Here is a 25460-nt window from a genome sequence, read left to right on the forward strand (position 1 = left end):
TCTCCAGAGACTTTGTCCTCTGGCTGCAACCTGACTGGCTGCCCACTAACACAGTTCTTACTGTCCATTGCACAACTGATGTCTTGGGAGCTCTCAACCCATTTTCGTGGGGACTCCTTTCACCTCTGTCCTGGGTTCCTTGTTTCTTGGATCTCACGTCTTCTTCCTTGGTGACTCCCTCATTTTGGTGGAGCACAACCTGCAGTAGCTTCTTGAGAAAGGGAGCCCATGGGAGCTAAGTTTTTGAGAACTTGTGTGACCAAAAATATCTTCATTCTACTCACACACTTGATTGGATGGTTTGTCTGTAATTATAGGCTGAAATTAAGTTCCCCGCCACAATTTACTTTTTTGCATTTCCTTATTGTTTTCTAGCTCCTTTCATCACTGTTGAGAAATCCAGTTTCATTGTAATTCTTAATCCTTTGTCTGAGACCTGTTGTTTTCTCTCTGCAAGCTTTTTGAGCATTTCCCTTATCTCCAGTGTTGTAATATGTCACAGGGATATAAATTTTCGTGTTTGGTTGTCTCGCCATTGTACTGAGCACTTAGCAGGCTCTTTCAATGCAGGAATTCATGTCCCTCTGTCCTGGAAATTTTTCTTGAATTATTTATTTGCTGATTTCCCTCCATTTTCTTCACTTTCTCTTTCTGAAAGTCCTTTTATTCAGACATTGAACTTCCCAGTATGACTATTGAATTTTTTCTCCTATATTCTATATTGCTTTGTCTTTTTATTCTATTTTTCAGGGAGATTTCCTTAACTCTATTTTATTTTATTTTTCAATTTTTAAATTGACGTATAGGTGATTTACAATGTCATGTTAGTTTCAGGTGTACAGCACAGTGATTATATGTATATAATGTATATATATATGTGTATATATATATGTATGTATATGTATATATATGTATATATGTATATATATGTGTATATATATATATTCTCTTTCAGATTCTTTTCCCTTATAGGTTATTACAAAATATTGAGTATAGTTCCTTGTGCTACACAGTAGGTCCTTTTTGGTTATCTACTTTATATACAGTAGTGTGTCTATCTTAACTCTATTTTATTCTCTTCTGTGGAGATTTTATTTCTACCATCATATTTTTAATTTCCAAATACTCATTTTTTTATTTAATTAATTTTTATTGGAGTATAGTTGATTTACACTGTTGTGTTAGTTTCTGCTGTACAGCAAAGTGACTCAGTTTTACATATGCACATAGCCACTCTTTTTTAGATTCTATTCTCATATAGGTCATTACAGAGTACTGAGTAGAGTTCCCTGTGCTCTACAGTAGGTCCTTATTAGTTATCTGTTTTATCTGCTTTAGGGTGTATATGTCAATCCCAATCTCCCAATTTATCCCCCTCAACTTTTTCCCCCTTGGTAACCATAAGTTTGTTTTCTACATTTGTCAAATACTCATTTTTATCACCTAACTTTAGTATCTTGTCCTTGTTTTGTGGTTACAATAACGTCAGCCTCTGAGGATGTTGATGATCTTTTATATCCTTCTGTTCTCTGTGTTGTCTGTTTCCTCATATTTCTCTGCCCTTTTTTCCTTTTATATTTTTTCAACTGTTTAGAGTTCCTTGGCTCTCCATTCAAATTTCAGAGACAAACATTCAAAAGCTGCATGAAGCTCTGAGTCCACAGATGAGATTTGTCCACAGGAGGACTTGTCAACAACTGTGATTCCTGAACTTCCTGACCTCCAGGTCTTTTCCCAAGAGTTTGTCATGGTCCCTAAAGAAGGGTCTTCCACGCTCTGCCCTGGACGGCAGACACTGGGCTGCCAGGATGCAGGAACTGAGGATGGGAAGGGGCTGGGGTGAGGTTTCACCATTCAGCATTAGGCCATCACTTCTTTCTCATCTTCAGAGTCTTCCCCCCTGATAATCCCCCCTGGTACCCATTTGTGCTGAGAACACCTTAGTTCACCTCTTTCAGAGATTAAACCTCCAATCTTCTGCAGGGAGAGGAAGGAGATTGGGAAGGGGGTTAACTGCTTCGGTATTAGTCACCTCGGGCTGCCATAACAAAATATCACTAACTGGGGGTCTTAAACATCAGACATTTATTTCTTGAAGTTCTGGAGGCAGTTGTCTTCTCAGGGTGAGGGAGAGAGATCTCTTCCTCTTCTTATAAAGTCACCAGTCCTATCAGATTAGGGCCCCACCCTTATGACTTCATTTAATCTTAATTAACTCCTAAAAGCCCTAACTCTAAATACAGTTAGTTGTCTTGCAGATTTGAGCTTTAACATAGGAATTTTGGGAGTACACAATTCAGTCCATAGCAGCTTCTTAAGCAGACTGTTGGCTGATCCTCCTGTTTTTGTTGTTGTTGTTGTTTTTGGCTGCATTGGGTCTTTACTGCTGCGCGAGGGCTTTCTCTAGTTGTGGCGAGTGGGGGCTACTCTTCGTTGCGGTGCATGAGCTTCTCATTGCAGTGGTTTCTCTTTTTGCGGAACATGGGCTCTAGGTGTACAGGCTTCAGTAGTTGTGGCATGCGGGCTCAGTAGTTGTGGCACGTGGGCTTAGTTGCTCCGCGGCATGTGGGATCTTCCCAGACCAGGGATCAAACCCGTGTCCCCTGCATTGGCAGGCGGATTCTTAACCACTGCGCCACCAGGGAAGCCCCATCCTCCTGTTTTCAGCCTCTCCTGTGTCCCCACGTCCATAGTCATGCTGCCAGTTCCTGAATCTTTGCTGGTTCTCTGGTGGGAAGTGGGGTGCTCCTTAGTTGCCCCCAGCTTGCTGGCTTCCATTTCAGCTTGTTCGGGGCAGATGAGACCACACCTCTCCTTTACCTGTTTACCACTGTGAAGCTGTACTGAAGTTGTCCCCTCTTCCATCCTCTTTGTCCCATGGGTATCATGAGTGTCCCCAGAATGTGGAGACAGATACGCATGATCTGTGTGCTGTCTTTCCCTAGAAAGTCACTGTTAGAACTTCCTTACAAGGATGATCATGTTGCCAACAAAGATTTGTTGAACAAATGAATGAAACCTCACATTTTCTGCAGCATCTCACCCATCTCATCCTTCTGACCCTCCTCCCGGAAGACATGCCATTCCTCCTTCTTTCCCAAGTGACCCCCGCCCCCCACACACACACAGTGTTCTCTGGAAGTCTGTTCCAGCCACCACCTCCCTTCTCCTTGACTTGTAACCAGTTCTCCTTCCTCTGACCCTTTCCTCCTGACAAAGCCCCTTCTGACCATGCTGCCCCCCAAGGTGGGTTTTCCAGCTCTTTTCTCCTTTGCCAGCCTGACTGCCTGTTTCCTGGCCACTGCTGGCCCTCAGGCCTTGCTACAGTTCGTCTGTCCGGCCTCTGTGTCCCCAGATGCATCCTCATTGCCCAGGCCTCGGCCTTCTCCCTACACTCATCTCTCTTCCTGACATCCCACTCCGTCCCTCTCAGAGTGAGACCCTCCTCTGGTGCCTTCTGTATCAATAACTTGGTCAACTGGCCAATTCCCCACCCACCTGGGAGGACGGCTGCTGGCCACATCCAGGCTCTCACTGCCTCACCTGGAACTATGCCTGTGGCCCACTAGTTTGTCCTGTGACTCTTGGTCCCGTTTACATGCACTTCCCCATCAAACTTCCTGAAGCACAGCCTGATTGTGAGGCTTCCAAGGGACTCCTCATTATCCATGGGCCAAGTCCAACCCCTTAGTAAGGGGTCCTAGGCCTCTGCAGTGCAGCCTGATACCTCCTGTCTGACCTCCTTGTCCCATCCTTGACTTGAACAGAGCTGGATGGCTCCTCATTTCCCAGACACACTGGGTGTGCACTTCTAGCCTCTTACTTGGATGACTTTATCTCCTCCTCTCCACTTACTTCATCTCTCAGATCCATCAAAGCCAGAACTCTGGTCCCATCCAACACGCCCAACCTGGATTCCTTCCCTGTCGGTCCTAGCCCCTGGGGGTTCAGTAATCCTCATGCCTTCATTTTTCTCAAGCCCAAGCAGCACATACTTTCTTCACACGTACTGTTGGTACGTTGGACCTGGGGTCTGCACCCCACAGGATGAGGTCCATGGCCGTACCCTATCTTGGGGTGTTCTTCTTTTTGTCCCCAACCAGGCTGTCAGTTTTTATTCTTGGGTAGATCTTCCGTCCTTCCCCCAGGCTCTCTTATCCCATCCTCAGCTGCTGAGGTGGTAGTTCAGGGCAGAAAAGCAAGGTTTGGGGCCTGACAGGATCAGGTTTAAATCCTGGCTCTACCTCTCACCGGCAAGGTGACCTTAGGCCAGGCACCTGCCCCTCTGCTCACAAGGGAGTTTCCCTACACGTACAATTGAGGCAGTACTACCTACCCCACAGGCCTGTGGCACGGATGGTGACTGATGCACGGACAGCACTGGCACTCTCCCCCAATGAGCTCCTGGGTGCCTTGGTCCCCTCCTGTGTGTTCAGTGTGTTCCTATGGTGTCTACTGCCCTCCTGGACGATGAGACCCTCAGGGGACAGGTGTTGCTCTAGTCCCGTTTGTGTCCCTTGTTCCCAGCACAGAGTGGGCACTGAGTGCGTGCAAACAAGTGAGCCAATAGTCAGCACCCAGCAGCCATCTGTGATGAAGAACACACAGAGAGCTATATTCAATATCTTGTAATAAACTATAATGGAAAAGAATCTGAAGAAGAATATATATATATATATACACACACATATATGTGTGTGTGTGTGTGTGTGTATATATATATATATATATATATATATATGAGAAACTGAATCACTTTGCTGTACACCAGAAACTAACACAACACTGTAAATCAACTATACTTCAATTAAAAAAAAAGAAACCACAGTGAACAAGCCCATGACCGGGGGAGATGGAGGAGCATCTTACCAGTGATCTCTGCTCAGAAGATCCTTTAAACCTTTGCCTTAATCAATGCGATAACTAGAGTCTGCAGACCATGGGCAAATATATTCGCAAGTGTTCCAGGATGCTTTGTTAATTACAAATAAGCATTATATATCTCAGCCACTGGGATGAAAAGGGCTCTGATGGGGGTGGTAGGAAGGGACCAAGCAAACCTCAGAAGCGGGCCTTTTACTTGACTTTCCTGATAGATAATTCAGATTTCCAGGCAACTTGTTTTTATTTCTTGCAGTTTTGCTGCTGTGAGGAAGCTGAGGATGGCATTGTAAATATAACTGTATGAACCTCGATAATTTTTTTCAGTGCATGATATGGGTATAGTCTGCATCTTTCCATATTACCTAGGATGACTATATAATCTGTCATCCAAACTAGAATACTTCAGGGTCAAAGGGGGATTATTATGCCAGGACACAAGCATAAACACGGCTGCCCTACCACACTGGAATGAGTAGTTGACCTAATATTAGAATATTTACTCTGTGATTAGTCAGTGGTATGCCAAGAACTGCCATAAAACCTCACAGGTGACACAATGGAGCAAATGAACAAAAATTCCTGAAAATGACATTTTTCGGTAGAGATGCCACAACGGAAATTTCGTTTGCCATCCACTGCAGTACTTACATTACTGTATGGATAAGGGACGATTTTAACACTGAGTTTCCTCAATGGAATGCCATTCTGAAAAGAGAAAACCAGGAGTTCCCTGGTGGTCCAGTGGTTAGGATTCTGAGCTCTCACTGCCTGCGGCCTGGGTTCAGTCCCTGGTCGGGGAACTAAGATCCCGCAAGCTGTGCGGCACGGCCAAAAAAATAATAAATAAATAAAAGGATTAAAAAGAGAGAGAAAACCAACCAATATTGCTTCTAATTTTCCACTTCACTTCAGACACTGCAAAATATGTAATTTTTTTTGATCAACGCAAATCATTAAGAATGCTTTTGATTGGCTAACCTACTGAGGGCAATAACCCCATGGGTTTCTTAGATAACAAGGAGTTTTCATATCCATTTGGACTAGTAGCAGATTATCTGTGGGAGGCTCAGAAGTTCATGGTTCTGCAGTGTCGACATTTTTGTGATAGGATAATGAAGTTGATAAGGCTGTGTTTATTACACAGAGTGCTGCTTCTCGTCCAGTTGCCTCTTACCCACCACAGCCCATCCGGGACCAGCACTGCACAGGTAGTCAGAGAGCTGAGTTCACCTTTGTGAGATGAGTTGCAAGATCCAGGGGCAAGGCCAGGGAGAGCGCTAGGAGGACACGTGTTGGCTGCTGCGGGAGGGTGAATGAATATAGAGTGAAGAGCAGTAGTCCTGCCCCCACGGAGCCCCCAGCTTCTACAGAGCTTCAAAAAGCAGGTTGGTTTAGCACAGAGGAACGGTACCGACAGCCATAAGCAGTGGAGGGGGCAGGGACTCTGGCTGGACAGAGCGGGAGTAGCTTAAGAGCTGAGCCCACAGAAGAGCGGAAGGATATTTCCAGGAAATCATGCAAGTGAAGCCCCAGGGGCAGATAACTGCCGGGTGTTTGGGGAATGAAAAGCAGAATGAGGGACTTCCTTGACAGCCTAGTGGTTAGGACTCTGCGCTTTCACTGCAGACGGCCCCGGTTCCATCCCTGGTCAGGGAATTAAGATCCCACAAGCCACGCGGTGCAGCCAAAAAGAAAAGAAAAGAAAAGAAGGGCTTCCCTGGTGGCGCAGTGGTTGAGAGTCCGCCTGCCAATGCGGGGGACGCGGGTTCGTGCCCTGGTCCGGGAGGATCCCACATGCCGCGGAGCAGCTGGGCTCGGGAGCCATGGCCGCTGGGCCTGCGCGTCCGGAGCCTGTGCTCCGCAACGGGAGAGGCCACAACAGTGAGAGGCCCGCATACCGCAAAATAAAAAAAAATAAAAAAAAGAAAAGAAAAGAAAAAAGCAGAATGGATTGACTGAGGCAGAAAATGGGGGCCTCGAAGGACTCTGAAAGCCAGTCTGCGTCTCTCGGACTTTGCGGGTTTCTTTTCCTCCAATAAGGAGAATAATCTTAAAACTGGGAAGAGTTGAAGAAATGTCCCTTAGGAGAAATTGTCAAGAGCCCAAGATAGGTGAGAGATGGGGGCAGGCGAGTGGCGCTTAGTGACTGTGAATCCAGTCTCTAGGCCTCCACAAACTTTCTCGGATTTGGCCAGATGGGAGTCACAGAAAACTGGGAAGGGAAAAATGTCATAATTTTCCAAAAAGCAGAACAAGTTGGGTTCTGGAAAATACAGATAATAAATTTGATATTAATATTGGTTCTGTGCAAAAATTTTAACAGATTTTTGAAGAGCTGGTGTGAACTCACTTGGAAGGAAATGTTGTTACGAAGAAGCAAACCAAACTTATTCCCTCTTTTCACGGGGTTACCAGGCTGGATGTACAAAGTGTCGGTAAAGAGCCTTCCCAAAACCCTGTGGAAAGTACAGAGAAAAATAGTCTGGGCCAGCAAACAACTGGGTGACTTGATATTTAGTTGGACAGACACATCCAGAGTATTTATAAAAAGATCAGTGGAGATGCAGCTGGTGAGGTGTGGCCCATGTGAGAGCTCCCCGCCTCCGCCAGCCCCACCCTGTGCTTCTAATGTGTTTATCAACGACAAGGATGAATAAGATGTTAAGGGGTTTATTACAGCACATTTTTTGCTGTCACAATGCTGATGTGTTATATACCAGATTCAAGAGTTTAAAAGATTTTGGTTCGTTAAAAGGACGGATTGAAACAAATCAAATGACGTTTTACAGGGGTAAAGATAAATCTTATCTTTAGATTAAAACATTTTTTTTAAATCAATTAGCTCAGTACTGGTTGGAGACGACCCAACAGTAATTCATTTGAAAAAGACTGATAGGTTTATAATTGACCAGAAGTTCAATATGAACCAACAGCATATAGCCTGGCTGCTCAAAAAAAAAAAAAAAAATCAATACAAACTTCCGTTGTATCCGTAGAATCATCATCTCCAAGTTATTTAAGGGAAGTGCCACTTAGGTCACACACACACACACACGTTCCTACAAGACAAGGCTGATTGATGTAAGGGATGCAATCAGGTACCAGTAGATGTGAGGGGGATGTAGGGGGCTCACCAAGCCCTCCCAGATGAGGCAGCTTCTCTGCTGGCAGGCAGGGAGGTGGGCACTCAGTGCTGGGAAACGGTGTGGGCAGAGGTCCACAGCACTCACATGCATGGCACGTATGAGGGTCATGGATAGGGGTTGCCGTGTCCGTGGTGTGGCAGGAGCGTGTCGGATGCCAAAGACAGCATTTGTGGCAGGAACACAGACAGACTGGAAGTCCACGCCAAGATGCGTGCACTTAATGTGGCAGGCATCAGAGAATGAAATGATGTCATCAACCCCTCTTTGGGCAAGTTAACCCCAGAGTAACAAAGCAGAGGTGGGGAAACCGGGACACAGGCTGTTAGAGCACCCTTTCAGAACAGACAGAAGCCTGCATCAGGACGGAGGGAGATTCAATTGATCAGACAAAAGTGGGATCAATGAAGGATGCCTTGGGAAGGGCGGTTTGGGATAAAAATAACCAACAATCTTTTTAATAATTCAAGCTCTTCAACTTGGAAATGAGCCGAGTGACCGTTTGTCAGGGATGTTGCGGAAAAATACTGCTGTGTCAGCAGGCAAGCTGGGGACAATGGAGTTTAATATTCTTTATTGATGTCAAGAATCTGTGATTACCTCTCATTTTATGGAGTAACGGTCTTATCATGAGAAAGTGTATTTTATATTTTATAATTTAGTATCAGTGATGAATGGTGTCCTGAATCTCTGGAATATCCAATGCTTGACTTTGAGATTCTATACTAACTGTATTAGTTCGTCAGGGCTGCTGTAATGAAGTACCACACACCAGGAGGCTTAAGCAACAGAAATGTACTGTTTCACAGTTCTGGAGGCTAGAAGCCCAAAATCAAGGTGTGGGCAAGGGCTGGGAGGGAAGGATGGATTTCAAGCCTCTCTCCTTAGCGTGGAGACAGCCAGCCGTGTGCTCCCTGTGTCTTCACATGGTCTTTCCTTTGTGTGTGTCTGTGTCCTAATTTCCTCTTCTTATAAGGACACCAGTCATATTGGATTAGGGCCCCCCCTAATGACCTTATTTTAACTTGATTACCTCTGTAAAGACCCCATCTCCAAATGAGGTCACAGTCTGAGGTACCAGGAGTTAGTACTTCAACATATGAAGTTGGCGGGAGGGGACACAATTTAACCCAAAACACTAACTGAGAGGCAACTTCTCGGCTCTTAGAATAAAATCAGAGCCCCCCTGTGAACAGGCCACCCTGTCTCCCACCGCGGTAATCTCAGCTCCCCAGATGAGCCTTATTTGCCTGAAGGAACTGGTTCTTTGCCCACTGCTGCTTTGTGCCCTCCTTTCACGCCTCAGTCCAGTTCAGACCCTCCGCAATAATCTGAAACCCTTCCTCCTGGTTTTGTTTCATAACACCTACCACAATTTGTAATGACGTGTTTATTTGTACGACTGTTATATGTCACCTACAGAGAGAAATACATTTTACACCCCAACTCAGCACACATACAGACATTTCAAGTAAAGATCAACACTTCAGGTAAAAATGCTTGTTCTTACTATGTTCAATGCACCTTGATATTTCCTATTTCATCTACTTTTTCTTGTAGTAAAATACATACAATGTAAACTTTGCCATTTTTACCACTTTGCAGGGCACCGTCCGGTGGCCTTAAGTACATTCACACTGCTGGGCAGCCGTCTCCACCATCCACCTCCTGAATTTTTACATCTTCCTAACTGGAAACTCAGTCTCCATTAAACACTAACTCCCCCACCCTCAGCCCCTGGCAGCCACCATTCTACTCTCTGTCTGTATGAATTTGACTCCTCTAGGGACCTCATATAAGTGGAATCATGCAGCATTTGTCTTCTTGTGACTGGCTTATTCCACTCAGCATAATATCCTCGAGGTTCATCCATGTGGTAGCAAGTGTCAGAATTTCCTTTCTTGTAAGACTGAATAGTATTCCGTTGTACGGATAGACCACATTTTGTCTCTCCATTCATCCATCAGTGGAAAATGGGTTGTTTCCACATTTTGGCTATTGTGAATAATGCTTCTATACACATGGGTGTACAAACATCTCTTCAAGACTCTGCTTTCAATTTCTTTGGTTATATACCCAGAATGGAGTTTTCTGTTTCCTTTTTACAAAAATTAAAGTATAGTTGATTCTGTTTCATTTTTTAAAGTGCTGAATGACTTTTTAAAAAATTTTATTTTATTATTTTTATTTTTGGCTGCGTTGGGTCTTCGTTGTTGCACGCAGGCTTTCTCTAGTTGTGGCGAGCAGTGGCTTCTCTTGTTCCTGAGCACGGGCTCTGGCGCGTGGGCTTCAGTAGTTGTGGCTCACGGGCTCAGTAGTTGTGGCGCAAGGCTTAGTTGCTCTGTGGCATGTGGGATCTTCCCGGGCCGGGGCTTGAACCTGTGTCCCCTGCATTGGCAGGAGGATTCTTAACCACTATGCCACGAGGGAAGTCCCTGATGTGAGTCTTTAACTTCATGACACCTGCAGTTTGGAAGGCACTGTGTTTTGTGTGATGTATCCCCAGTCTCTGCATGGTTCCTAGTCCTGTAGAACTATTTTTGGAGGAATGTTGAATTAAACTATAGATGCACAAGGCTTTACATTTCTGGGTATTTTTTATTACTTCTCCATGAATAATGGCTACAGAGCTCCCATTTTCCTTTCTTTTTCACGTGTTGTACAAATGCTGCTATTAATGCCACTGAATGCTATGGTTATATTGTCCTAGAGAGCATACATCATTTATGACAACAACATGTTTTGGACTCAGGCCATAAATTATCTCAAAATGACGTGGAATAACAGTCTGTTAAAATGTTTAGGCACAAAATCTCACATTATTAATTAGGTTTTCAGAGATTTTTCTTGAACTTTCTCCATAGGTCTTTTAAAAATGCTGTGTAGATTATACCTAATTGACTTAACATGCATATCCTTGTAATTACACTAAAATTTGCCCCTTTTAGAGTAAGGCTTTTATCATTGTGGGGAAAAACAGAGCTGTTTAATAGTCTAGATTAAGAGTGTAATAATGATCTTTATCATCTCAAAAGCAGTGGACTGTGTTCTTAATTGTTATTTGTAACTTTGCTCTGGTGGAAGTAAAATCCTCTAAGAAAATCTCCAGCTCAATTCTTCTTCGTCCCACTTCTGAATTTTCTTTTTTCCCCAAACTTCCTTTGTTGGGGTCACCAAATGTCATACCTTTAACATTATAAATCAGGAATGCTGACATTCTTAAAGAGAATCATCTTTTGATCATTTATTCATGATTATCACTTCATTTCCAAGTTTGAGAATGCCACATATCAATTTTTTAATACCAATGATCCAAAATATCCTAACGTATAAAACCACAAAGTAGAGTAGCGATAGCATAAAGATCGGACTAGAAGGGAAGAAAGATGGGAAATGAGAAAAGAGAGAAGGGCCAAGTTCAAATGTGCACGTGTGCTCAGAACCCCTCCTGCACAGTACCTGCCTCTTGCTTTCGGGATGCAGAGGGTCAACCTGTACTGGGCGGGGGTCGAGGCTTCATGTGACGCTTCTGCCACCTCTGCCCTCTATATTTGGCACCTATTTCCTTTCCCTGCCAAAGTTCTGAAATGTGCATCTACATGTGCTCTCCTCTTTTTTTTTTTTTTTTTGGCCACTCCACGCGGCACTCAGGACCTTAGTTCCCCGATCAGGGATCGAACCCATGCCACCTGCAGTGGAAGTGCAGAGTCTTAACCACTGGACCACCAGGGAAGTCCCCATGTGCTCTCCTTTTGACGTCCAGCAGCCCGGCTCCTGTCCCCACTGCTTCACCAAGATGCTCCAAGTGACCTGGGAGCCCTCTGCCACCAGACTGAAGCCCTTTCCCCAGGCTCATCCTCTTCGACCTGTCCTCTAGAGAAACCTGTGAAAAGGCCCACCTCCTTGCAAATTTCTGTGCTCTTCGTAACGAGACAACCTGCTAGGCTGATCGTCCTACCTCTTTGACAGCTCCTCCGGAATGTCCTTCTCCCTTTCCAAGGATCTTCCCAGCTCCTTTCTGACCTTCCATTCTTTCCTTTACAGTTCATGTACAGCCTCTTTGCTGACAATTCCCACATCCCCATTCTTTCACTGGCCAGCTGGTCTGCATCCCCCGTTGCTGTGGGGCATTTCTAACAGGAGGTTTGCTGTCCTCGCTTGCTTGGCCTCTCTGTCTCTCCAGCTGTATCGTCCTGGAGCAGTTTCCCTCTGGCCGGTCCCTCAGCCTCTTTCTTCCCTCTGACTGTCTGGGCCCTGAGTGTCTGGTTTCTGGAGCACTGCAGACACCCTGGGCGGCTCCAGCTCCAGGCCACGGCCCCTGTGGTCCGATTCACACTCAGACTCATCTCTAACACTGCTCGTGCCAGCCTCCCTCCGCCTGCTGCCAGGTCTGGCTCAGGCTCCTCTGCCGGCTCTCGGGACCTCTCTTACCGTGCCCCTCTCTCTCTGCGCACTCCTATTCCCCACTATCTATGTACAGCCTGTCTGCTCTTGTCCGGCCAGCCCTTGGCCTGTCAGCAGGCCCGGCTCCTTCTCTCCTCCACAATCACTAACGCTGTCCTTCAAACACCAGGTCACAGTCAAACCCACAGCACCTGCAGCCCTTGAGCGAGCCCCCCACCTCCCCATGTACTTTTCCTCTTTTATTATTTATTTATTTTTACATCTTTATTGGAGTATAATTGCTTTACAGTGGTGTGAACAATCCCTCTCGCTTTCTCTGCTTGGTTTCCCTGACCGGGACCTGGATAAGGGCTTCAAGCTCTCCCTTCTGCCCACAGCATCTAATGCCAGTCATCCTACCCCATGTGCCAAACACACCAGGCACACCACCAGAGACCCATCCCTGACAGCATCTTCTGCTTTTGCAAAGACAGGCCTCTATCCGCCTCTGAACCCCAGTGAGGCCCCCAGGTTTTCCTAACAGTAACTTTTTACTCGGCTCTCATTTCACCTACTTGTGTTCAACCTACAGGAATTAACACCTACAACTAGGACCCACTCAGAATTTTACATGTAAGTGAATTATAACTATTGTGTAACCGGGAGCATACATGTTATGCGGTCTGTTCTGGACAAAGCCAGAGGATCACCAAACTCATGTTCTTCTCTCTTGCATCCTGCTTTGTTATTTGCCAGCATCTTTACTTCAGGCCATGGGCACTGAAACTCAAACCATTAACCTGGCATGTGTACTCAGGGAATGGAAAAGTTACAAACCTGTGGATGTGTGCGTTTATCTCCTACTATGATATTTTGTCCCTACTCTTCGTCTCTCTGAGATAGAGTAAATACAGATTTCCGTGGGTCCTGTAACAAGCTAACAAGTGTGTAATGTGACAAATCTGCACCCCAGGGGCTGATCAGAGTGGGAGAGAACAGAGCAGATGTTTTAGCTCCTTTAAAGGCCACAGCCTTTCCAGTCTGACATTACCAGGGCCTCTTTTTGAAGTGGGAACCGCATCTTTTATCGGCCCAAGAGCGGAGTCACAAGCCCTGTGCTAATTCTCACACGAGGCAGGGCCGTGCTGCGGCGGAAGACGTGCGGAAAGAGGGGCGCGCCTCGCAGGACGAGGCCAAAATCGGAGTTGCTGCGACGTGGAAAGACAGCCGAAATGAGCTCGCGAGTTGTCCATGTTTGGTCCCGGAGCCGCCCGCGCGCGCGGAGATAGCGCCCCCGGGGAGCGTGGTCTCCGGCGTCCGGAGAAGGGGTTGCCCGGGCCTGGGCGACGCCCCCGCTCCCCGCGCGCCCGCTCCCCGCGCGCCGGCTCCCACGTCTCCGCCTCTCCTTTGTCCCCGCGCCCCCTGCGTCCCGCCCTCCTGGGGGGCGCCAGCGACCGCGCGGGGAGGCGGGGCCTGGGCGCGGCGCTCCCACAGCATCCTGGCCCCGGCCGCGCGCCGCCCTGGGCTCCCGGGACCCGGCAGCCCCGGCAGCCCCGGCAGCCCCGCCCGCCCGCGTCCCCGCCCCCGCCCGGCCACGTCCCCGCCCCCGCCCGGCCACGTCCCCCGCGGAGGCCGCCCCCTGGCGGGCAGAGCGGGCGCCGGGCTCGCGCGGCGGCAGCGGCGGCGGCGGGCCCGGGGTTGCCATGGTAACCGGCAGCGGCCGCCGCCACAGCAGGGCCGGCCCCAGCGCCAGCGCCGGCCGCGGCTCGGCGCGGCTCAGTGTGGGGGTGAGCGGCGGCGGCGCGGCCGGGCCGTGGAAGCGGGCGCTGCCCGGCGGCCTCAGCATGGAGGACGGCTTCTCGAGCTACAGCAGCCTGTACGATACATCCTCGCTGCTCCAGTTCTGCAACGGTGAGGGGCGGCGGCCGGCTGGGCGGGGGCCGCGGCCGGGAGCGGGCCGAGGGGCGAGGCCGGGCGGCCGGGGAGGCCGTGCAAAGTTGCTGCGGAGGGGCGCGCGGTTCCCGCCGCCGCGGGCGCATTGTGCTGGGCCGCGGGCCCCGGGCCGCGCCTCGCTGCGCCCCCGCCCCGCCCCGCCCGGCTCCCGTCCCGGCTTCGGCCAGTGCGCGCGGGGCGGCCGATCCCGGGGAGACCCGCGCGAGCGCACCGGCCGGGCAGCGCGGGGGGAGGCCCGGCCGCCCCGGGGCTCCGGGGACGTGTTGCTTTCTGCTTCCAAACTCACATCTGTTTGGAAATGTCTGGATGAAGAACTCGGAAAACAAATCACTTAATAACGAAACACTCCTTCGAGGATGTGCGCAGTGTTTGTCGCGGGTGGACCCTCAGGATCCATTCAGTTCTACTTTGATGAAATCATCACAGTTCCCTGCAATCTAGAGCTTTTTAAGTGGACAGGCAAAGTGAACCTGGCTTAAAAGTGTTTCGACTGTTTTGTTTACGTGGTGATAGATTTATTTATTTATTTATTTATTTATTTATTTTTACAGGATGGAAATATTAATAGCTACCAATATGGCATCTTTAAAAAAATATAAAATCCTACATGCTTGAAAGATTTTAATCTCACTAGCAGGGTTGAAAAAGATTTTCACAGCAGACTGCATAGTTTATCAGAACATGATGTGTGATAATTCATGCACAAAAGTTAACCATACAGTTTTTTATGTGTCGGATTTACTGCTTTATTAGAGGATCCCAAAAGTTTGTTAAAGAAAAAAAAATGTGTGTTTTATGGAATTTGTTTATGGTGCAGTCGGAATAATTTGGAATTCTAGATGCTTTGACAACTCGAGCAATTTATTTTGCAATTGTAATTGTGATTTAGGGGAATTTTTCTAGTTATTCAACACCTGTTTGCAAATTGGAGGTATTAGCCTTGGCAGTAAAGGTCACGGGGTTGATTCATCCTCTGTCATGATATTTTAATCTCTGGTGACATTTATCATCTTTTTCATGGAAGAGTATATATATTCTGATAGTTTTGGCAGCTTATAATTGTCCTATTAATCACACGTGAGCCTTCATTAACTTGTAATGCCCTCTTCAGTGGAAAGGAAGAAAGTTTTGGCTCTCTCACCACATTTAACAACATTTCAGAGTTGAAGGCAGACAGAATGTATTTGGTGCTCTGCTGGCCACTGGAATCCTTTATACAATACATAGTTTAGAGTCACGGGAACGGTTTTACTCTGCACATATTGGAGCAGTTGTTTGGGGCTGGTCATATTGTTTCTAAACAGCCACTCAGTCATCAAATTGACCTACACATCTATTCATGAATGTTTTGGTCTTCTGCCTTTTCTTGTTAATTGCTAGGTTAGCGATATCGGTAAGGAATTTTACTGGTAACGGTGTCGAGAAGAAAGTAAAAACCAGCTCTTATATTGTATGGCTAACAGTTTAAAGAAAAATGACTTTATTATTTATTTATTGAAGCATAGTTGATTTATCAATACAATGTTGTGTTAAATTCTGCTGTAGAGCAAAGTGACTCAGTTATACAGTATATACATTCTTTTTCATATTCTTTTCCATTATGGGTTATCTCAGGATACTGAATATAGTTCCGTGGGCTATACAGTAGGACCTTGTTATTTATCCCTTCTATATGTAATAGTTTGCATCTGCTAATCCCGAAGTCCTAATCCATCCTTCCCCCAACCACCCTTGAAAAAAATGGCTTTAAAATAGCTAGAATCAAGCAATAAGATCAGTTCAAAATACAATCAAATCACAACTGTTGAATTGCTTTTCTTAAAAAGCTCAGCTCTGTGTTTATTTTTTGGTTACCTTATGAATAAAGTTTAAAGCAAGAGTAGCCTATCAGGCAGAAATGAATGTTAACTGGTGATGTCTTAGGCAGCAGATGTTTTGATGTGAAATTATTCATTTTTAAGAGGCTTCCATTAAGTGAAAATATAAATGAATACAATCCAGTTAATGACTATGATGATTCAATTAAAGCAGTGGATCACAGAAACACCATTTCACCAAGAACTAAATTAAACATTTGGATGTTTTATTAGCTACATTCAAAAAAAAATTTTTTTTTTAAATTAGAGATTTACATGACAGTGGCAGGACTACAGCAGTGTAATAGATGAACTCATAAATTTTCATATGTTGGGTACACTCCATGCTTTTGATAGTGACAGGAACTAAAAAGTCATAGTTGTGTATTAGCTTCAGAAAATACAACCCATACTTATTTGTATGACTGTCACAGTTAACGTACTCCTGGTGAGATAAAGATAGAAGTTAGTAATAAAAATGAGAAGGAAGGAAGAAAAAACGTTGTTGTAATGAGTGAAATCTCTTTTATCCTTATACTTTTTTTCCCTTACTATCTCTCCTACTTAATTTGTAATGGGTATTAAATGTGAATGTAGGCAGTATCTAGCCTCCTGAAAAGACTATCCATTCTCATCTTTTAGATACTGGCCTTCTCATTTAAGTAGAAAATGTGTGCCATGTTTTTTCTTCGAACTGTTTAGAACTCTGTAAAGTGAGCTAAAAATCACAAACTTCTTTTATTGCCCTAAGAAAAACTACAGTAGTTGGAAAGTGGACTAAAGCTGGCATTTATAAGACAGTTGGTCGTTTGGGAAATACTGACCATCCTTTATTGCATTTTTTTCTTCAGAGCCTTCCCTTGACATAGGTAGAATTCCCATCCTCCTTTACGTAGGAAGAAACTGACACTCAAAGAGATTTTTCTGACTTTATAAGGCCACACAACTAGTAAAGCTTGGATACCAGTATGATTTCTTTGTTTTAATAACAGCTATAGAGACATATAATGCACATTCTATAAAAATTCACCCTCTTAAAGTGTACAATTAAGTGGCTTTTAGTATATTCACAGAATTGAGCAAGCATCAACATTATCTAATTTTAGAACATTTTCGTCACCTCCCCAAAGAAATCCCAGGACCCACAAGGTCGTATTCCCTGTTGCCCTAGCCCCTGGTAACTACTAACCTACTTTCTGTTTCTATAGATTCTGCATGTTTAATATAAATGGAATAATATACTATTTGGCCTTATGTGTCTGGCTTCTTTCACTTAGCATAATGTTTCAGGGTTCATCCATGTTGTAGCATGTGTCAGGACTTTATTCCTTTATATGGACAAGTAACATTCCACTGTATGGATAGATCACATTTTATTTATCCATTCACCAGTTGATAGGCATTTAGGTTGTTCCTACTTTTTGACGATCATGAATAATACTACTTGGAACATTCATGTCCAAGTTTTTGTGTGAACATGTGTTTTCATTCCTCATTGGTCAATACCTAGGAGTGGAATTGCTGGGGCATATGGTAACTCTGGGTTTAACATTTTTGAGGAACCAATCTGAATTTTTTGAAACCTAAATGTCAAGCTCTTTTTATTATACCTTGCTGATATAAGAATAGGGAGTCAAGGAGCTGGATGAAAGAGGGAAGGAAGTGGGTGGGAAGAACATAGTGTTGCTGTTTCATTTCCGTGAGTCACTTTTGATTCTCTCATCAGTCACAGATCATCAAAACAAGTCAATGCACACTCTTGCTTAGTTGCCATAGGTTATAAGAGTCTCAGCGTCTGAGGGGACCAAAAAGGTGATCTCATCTCATGGTTTACTTTCTTAAGCCTTTGAATGTTTCTTCAAAGTACAGCTCACCCAGGAATCCAAATGTTAAGCAGATAAACAGGGAGCAGCTCCAGCTGAAGTGGGGAGAGGGCAGCGCTCTCTGGTCCTCCTCGCCTGCCTTGCCCTCCACTGATTCAACCCACCCATCCCTCCAGGGCTTGAAATCTCTGTTCCATCGGGGGATGCTCCAAAGGTTATTCAACCCACGTTCGAGCAGTTCCAAGGGACTGGAAGCTCACTGTCCCTCCATGCAATCCATTCCTCCTTTGTATAATTCAGACCGTCAGTTCCTAAATGCAGTCAAGGTTTGGCCCCAGTTGTGTCCCTCGGGTCCAGAGAAAATAGGTTTAATCTGTTTTCCATGTGCTAGGTTGTCCCATGTTTGAAGACAGTCATGATTGCTCTTTCTCAAGTCTTCTTCCAGCTAAACATTACCATTAAAAAAGAAAAAAATTCCTCACAAGACACAGTTTTAGACCCTTAATCATCCTGGTTTTCCTGGTCTATCTTTGTTTTCTTTATTCTATACGCCTTTTTAAGTTTGACACAACTGGATGTTGTCTTCCAAGCATGGTTGTTAAATAGAGCAGAGTACAGCCGGGCCCTTCACCTCCCATGTTCTACAGTCTATACTTCTAATAATGCAGCCCAAGATCTTATTAACGCTTTTGCTTGTCACTTCACATTGTTACCTCTTACTGGTTTTCATCTAAAATTCTTGTCTGTTTTACATGTACTGTGGCTAAGCCCTTTTTTTTTTGAACATCTTTATTGGAGTGTAGTTGCTTTACAATGGTATGTTAGTTTCTGCTGTATAACAGTGAATCAGCTATACATATACATATATCCCCATATCTCCTCCCTCTTGCGTCTCCCTCCCACCCTCCCTATCCCACCCCTCTGTATGGTCGCAAAGCACCGAGCTGATCTCCTTGTGCTATGTGGCTGCTTCCCACTAGCTATCTGTTTTACATTTGGTAGTGTATATACGTCCATGCCACTCACTTCATCCCAGCTTACCTTCCCCCTCCCTGTGTCCTCAAGTCCATTCTCTACGTCTGCATCTTTATTCCTGTCCTGCCCCTAGGATCTTCAGAACCTTTTTTTTTTTTTTTTTTTTTTTAGATTCCATATATATGTGTTAGCATACAGTGTTTGTTTTTCTCTTTCTGACTTACTTCACTCTGTATGACAGACTCTAGGTCCATCCACTTCACTACAAATAACTCAATTTCGTTTCTTTTTATGGCTGAGTAATATTCCACTGTGTATATGTGCCACATCTTCTTTATGCATGCATCTGTCGATAGACACTTAGGTTGCTTCCACATCATGGCTATTGTAAATAGAGCTGCAATGAACATTGTGGTACATGACTTTCTAGAAATTAATTAATTAATTAATGTTAGGCTGCGTTGGGTCTCCATTGCGGTGCGCAGGCTTCTCATTGCGGTGGCTTCTCTTGTTGTGGAGCACGGGCTCTAGGAGCGTGGGCTTCAGTAGTTGTGGCACGTGGGCTCAGTAGTTGTGGTGCACGGGCTTAGTTGCTCCGCGGCCTGTAGGATCTTCCCAGACCAGGGATCGAACCTGGGTCCCCTGCATTGGCAGGTGGATTCTTAACCACTGCACCACCAGGGAAGTCCCATGACTCTTTTTGAATTATGGTTTTCTCAGGGTATATGCCCAGTAGTGGGATTGCTGGGTCGTATGGTAGTTCTATTTGCAGTTTTTTAAGGAACCTCCATACTGTTCTCCATAGTGGCTGTATCAATTTACATTCCCACCAACAGTGCAAGAGGGTTCCCGTTTCACCACACCCTCTCCAGCATTTACTGTTTGTAGATTTTTTGATGATGGCCATTCTGACTGGTGTGAGGTGATACCTCATTGTAGTTTTGATTTGCATTTCTCTAATGATTAGTGATGTTGAGCATCCTTTCATGTGTTTGTGGGCAATCTGTATATCTTCTTTGGAGAAATGTCTATTTAGGTCTTCTGCCCATTTTTGGATTGGGTTGTTTGTTTCTTTGCTATTGAGCTGCATGAGCTGCTTGTAAATTTTGGAGATTAAGCCTTTGTCGGTTTCTTCATTTGCTAATATTTTCTCCCATTCTGAGGGTTGTCTTTTCGTCTTGTTTATGGTTTCCTTTGCTGTGCAAAAGATTTTTTAAGTTTCATTAGGTCCCACTTGTTTAGTTTTGTTTTTATTTCCAGTTCTCTAGGAGGTGGGTCAAAAAGGATCTTGCTGTGATTTATGTCATTGGGTGTTCTGCCTATGTTTTTCTCTAAGAGTTTTATAGTGTCTGGCCTTACATTTAGGTCCTTAATCCGTTTTGAGTTTATTTTTGTGTATGGTGTTAGGGAGTGTTCTAATTTCATTCTTTTACGTGTAGCTGTCCAGTTTTCCCAGCACCACTTATTGAAGAGGCTGTCTTTTCTCCATTGTATATTCTTGCTTCCGTTATCAAAAATAAGGTGACCATATGTGCGTGGGTTTATCTCTGGGCTTTCTATCCTGTTCCATCGATCTATATTTCTGTTTTTGTGCCAGTACCATACTGTCTTGATTACTGTAGCTTTGTAGTATAGTTTGAAGTCAGCGAGCCTGATTCCTCCAGCTTGGTTTTTCTTTCTCAAGATTGCTTTGGCTATTGGGGGTCTTTTGTGTTTCCATACAAATTGTGAAATTTTTTGTTCTAGGTCTGTGAAAAATGCCATTGGTAGTTTGATAGGGATTGCATTGAATCTGTAGATTGCTTTGGGTAGTATAGTCATTTTTGCAATGTTGATTCTGCCAGTCCAAGCACATGGCATATCTCTCCATCTGTTTGTATCACCTTTAATTTCTTTCATCAGTGTTTTATAGTTTTCGCATACAGGTCTTTTGTCTCCTTAGGTAGGTTTATTCCTAGGTGTTTATGTTTGGCTAGGTATTTTATTCTTTTTGTTGCAGTGGTAAATGGGAGTGTTTCCTTAATATCTCCTTCAGATTTTTCATCATTAGTGTATAGGAATGCAGGCGATTTCTGTGTATTAATTTTGTATCCTGCTACTTTACCACATTCATTGATTAGCTCTAGTAGTTTTCTGGTAGCATCTTTAGGATTCTCTATGTGTAGTATCATGTCATCTGCAAACAGTGACAGCTTTATTTCTTCTTTTCCAATTTGGATTCCTTTTATTTCTTTTTCTTCTCTGATTGCTGTGGCTAAAACTTCCAAAACTATGTTGAATAATAGTGGTGAAAGGGGACAACCTTGTCTTATTCCTGATCTTAGTGGAAATGGTTTCACTTTTTCACCATTGAGAACGATCTTGGCTGTGGGTTTGTCATATATGGCCTTTATTATGTTGAGGCTAAGCCCTTTTTTTTGCTTACTTTTACATTTTCTTTTTGAGGAGGAATTTCCTCCAGCCCAAGATGATTGTAATCTGTATTGTAATGCTGTAAATAATCCCAACACTTATGTAAAATATTTCAGTGTTATAATAACATGGAAGTTAGTCATTGCCTTAAAGGTTACGATTCTGGCTGATAGCTTTTTTTCCATCTCGCCTGGAAAGGTGTTGTGAGAGACCTTATCAGCTTCCTTCTAGATCCTATGCATGGAGTATCTACCACTTCCTGGTGCAGCTGGGCTTCTTCCCGTGTAGGTGCTACCTGTTAATAACCATGGCTGGTCAAGTCCACACTCACAACCTGCTGCTCCCAATGACATTCTCAAGTCAGTATAATAATCTTTTGAGCTACTGCCGTTTATTTTTTTCTAGTTGTGAAATGAAAACTTGTTTTCATTTCTAAACATTTATATTGGGGGAGTTAAGAATACTTTATTTAAAATCTTAGAAATAGTTTGGCATCTGTAATTCTGACCACTTTCTCTTTACTATGATTAGGATAGGATTTTCAAGTTGGCAAATAGTTGGGTTTGAAACGGCATCAAGGACCTTGTGTGAGGAAATCACTCTGAACTCAACAACATGAAGTATTTTCAGACCTCTTCTGTATTCTTATGTGGTGGCAGAGGACTGATCTAGGCTTTCTCTGATAGCAAAATCTGTAGAAAATGCTTTCATGGGAGAGTGCATAGCAAGCACCCGTGCTAAGCAAGAACTTCTAATTGATACACTTGGTATTCCGGCAAGGAATTTATTTTATAGCCAAACCACGAGCATTTATGACATTATGAACAGACCCAAGCATTTTGGTGGAGAATTCACAAAACTATGCTTAAAAGTAACCATTAGTTGGTTATTAATTTTTGAGATGGTGTAAGCCTTTTCATATAGTCTTTTAAAAAAATAAACATTTTAGTTGAGTAGAGGATGGATAAAAGAAAAATAACATCTTTGTTTCTACTGTTACAGTCTGTTCGAGCTAATAAAACTAGAAGCGTAAAAACTTAATCATGGATAGCATTGAAAATTGAACATTAAAGCAATTGCTTTTATTAGCAAAGCAGCTTCTCCAAGGACTTAAAATCAATGGTAATTTGTACTACTTACAAAAATTCTTTCAAGAAAACTGTGGTTATTCATCTTAAAAATCCTAGCTTATTAATAGAGGATTTCTAGGATTTGTAAAGTGTTTTAAATGCCACCAGAAACATGGATAATAAAAAAGTGTGCCGTAAACCTTAAATGCTATATAATTATTATCAATATACCCTCCCCCCAGAGCTTCATGTTTTTCTTGCTAGATATTGGACACGTACATTTAATATTCTGCTGAAAGCAGCATGTTTGTTTTAATATCATGTAGGACTGGGTCTGTCGTTATGTGCCGGCAGGAGCCAGCACACATCCTCCTTGGCTTACTTTAAAGAAATAGCTCTTTAGAAGTTTATCTTTCTTTAAAGTATTTATTTTTCCATTAAGAGTTAGGTAGACATACTTCCAATTGTGTTTCCTCTCAAGCTGTATCTTTACTGGAAAATACTATTTGTGTGGAAAACCACATTTTTACAGAGTACTTAGTCGTGTCTTAAAATGCAATAGCACATTTTTTTCTGCCAGTTTTCTGGAGAAGATTTAAACTCTCTGACTTTAATAAACTACCCCCTCTGTGAAGGGGCACATTTGACCGTTACCCTTGGATGATGCAAGAGGGCAAGGACGCCAAGCCCAGAGGCTGCCCACGGTGGGGAGTTCCACAGGAGACCTTGGCTACCTGCAGAGGGGGAGAGAACCGGAGGTGCCAGCCCTCCGAGGGGTGGGGGCCAGATCGTTGTGCATCACTGCGGTGTGGTCCAGGACTGGCTGTGTCCTTCATGCTGTGCCCTCTGGAGGGGAAGGCATTATTGTCCTGGACTGCAAATTATTCCCACAAAAAACCTTTCGAGGACAATGGGCAGCTCACATGAAAGATAATGACGGTAGAGACGGTTAGGCAGGCATTCATGGAGAGAGAGGCCTTTAAGTTCACTTGGCAAATGGAGCCAATTTCGAGTGAATCCCTGCAATGTGCACAGGACAATGAAAAATGTTTAAAACATGGTTTTCCCTAGAAACATTAGATTTCCCTAGTCATTGTCCTACACTCTTTCTCCCGGCCTCCCATCTCCATGGGCCTGGGAGGTTCTGCTCCCCCAGTATCTCATCATCTCTCCCTGCGCTTTAGCGCAGACCTTGGTCAGTTCTCATCTGGGGTTTGTTGTAAGGACTGCAGCCCCACACTAGCCTTTCTGCCTCCAGTCTCAGCTCCTTTTCTTATTGAACAAGTGGTTGAGTATCCACCGTGCTCATCATGACATGGATCTGAGGGTTCCAGCAACACGCCAGGTCCACGTGGTCCTTGCTTTCAGGAAGCCGGAGTTGCTTTTGGGGAACTGGCCGCTCATCGTCATGCTCACAAGTTGTTTAATGACCCCGGGAATAGATGGTGCTCAGGAGAAGCGTAAGGAGTGTGGCCAGGCTTCGGGCTGAGGAAGGCCTGCGTGAGCTCTTTGTGGGATGAGGGGAAGCCACTCACTGACGGGGTTGGGGAGAGGGCTTGGGGAGAGGGCGGGCAAGAGCATTCCAGACTGGGTAGGAAGCCTGGAGGGGTGGTGGGGGAAGGACCTTTTGGAAACTGAAAGAAAGTCTCCTGTGGTGAAAGAAAAAGGAGCGGAGCAGCTTGAAATGAGGCTCGGTGTGTCCTGTGGGGCCTTTCGGCCACGTTGAGGAGTTTGGTCTTATTTCCAAGGAGCAGAGAGAATGTGCTGGAGAATTCTGAGGCACGAGAGTGACGTGGTCAGATATGCAGGGATTTTTGGAGGACGGCTGTCCCTGGAGCATGGAGGGGCGGCCGGAAGAGCAGGGGAGGGTGGAGGAGGGAGGCTGTTGTGTGAACCCAGGGAGAGGCGATGGTGATTTCCACCAGATGGGGGTACTTAGGGGCTGACCTCACCTGGACTTAAGTCATTACAAGCGGGAGGAGGAGGAGTCAAGGATGCCGCCCGGGCTCCTGACTCATCCACCCAAGTGAGTGCCATGGGCCCAGGTAGAAGGACCTAGAAGGACCGGCATGTGGACGGTGGTTCAGTTGGGGCTTGTGGGACATAGAAGCCGACGGGCTCAGTAGGCTGTAGGATGTGGGGACCGGAGCCTGGGAGACGTCCGGACTGGAGATAAAAAGTTTGAGAGCCATCAGTATACAGACGGTAACAGAATCCACGTTGAAGATGAGCTCACCTAAGGTGAAATTAGCTGCTGGGAATGCTCCTCCTGGAAGACAGATCTGATCTGGAAAACCACCTCCTGTTGCAGAGCCTTCAGGGCCCCCTCCTTCCCCTTTGACGCCCAAAGCCCCCAGGGGGGCAGCTGCCTGTCTCAGCCGACTCCAAGCTCCTTCTCCTGCCACCACCCCGGCTCCCAAGTGTTGTGAGGTGTCCTTTCTGGGTGGCCACATAAACCCCTGTCATCATGATGATCCCAGAGGCCTGTCATGGCGGTTTATTTTCAGATCTCCCGTTAGACTGGCACCACTTTCCAGGCAGAGGCTCCCAGTGGTTACGTTTGTGCTTTTTGGCTCCTAAGCCGAGCCTGCGCCTGGTGGGTTTCCTGATGGATACTGTGTGTGTGTGAAATACACACACACCAGTCGAAACGCTTCCCATGTAACATGTGCACTAAATTGAGGTTAAACAGGGAAAGCACTCGTGCCACTTTTCTGTATGCTTGAAATAATGTGTATACATATTTTATATTATATATCACATATGTGTATAAGTACACATGCATACATATTGGTGCCCGTGTCACAGGAATGTAGATACACACGCACACACATGTGACATTTAACTCTTCCTCACCAAAGAACTAGTAGACTTAGGCATTGCAGGCAAGGAAACATTACGGGTAAAACCCAGAAACATACGGATGTGGGACAGTGCAGAGACTGGCCAGACGGAGTCAGA

The 25460-nt window shown here is 45.0% G+C and overlaps 1 protein-coding gene across 5 annotated transcripts in view; it reads left to right on the forward strand.

Annotated features, from left to right (window-relative positions):
- The first annotated feature begins 14162 nt into the window (after window positions 1–14162).
- The window catches only part of EML1 (EMAP like 1), a 142604-nt gene continuing 131306 nt past the window's right edge, over window positions 14163–25460 (forward strand). For 2 of the 5 annotated variants that reach the window (XM_081228156.1, XM_081228152.1), the window contains exon 1: window positions 14163–14321. In XM_081228156.1, the coding sequence (XP_081084282.1) occupies window positions 14255–14321 (67 nt within the window). In that variant the 5' untranslated portion in view covers window positions 14163–14254. The remainder of the gene's footprint in view (window positions 14322–25460) is intronic. The other 3 variants (XM_081228153.1, XM_081228155.1, XM_081228154.1) reach the window with 3 other exon arrangements.

The sequence above is a fragment of the Mesoplodon bidens genome (genome assembly GCF_964165515.1).
Source record: "Mesoplodon bidens genome assembly, chromosome: 3".
NCBI lineage: Eukaryota > Metazoa > Chordata > Mammalia > Artiodactyla > Ziphiidae > Mesoplodon > Mesoplodon bidens.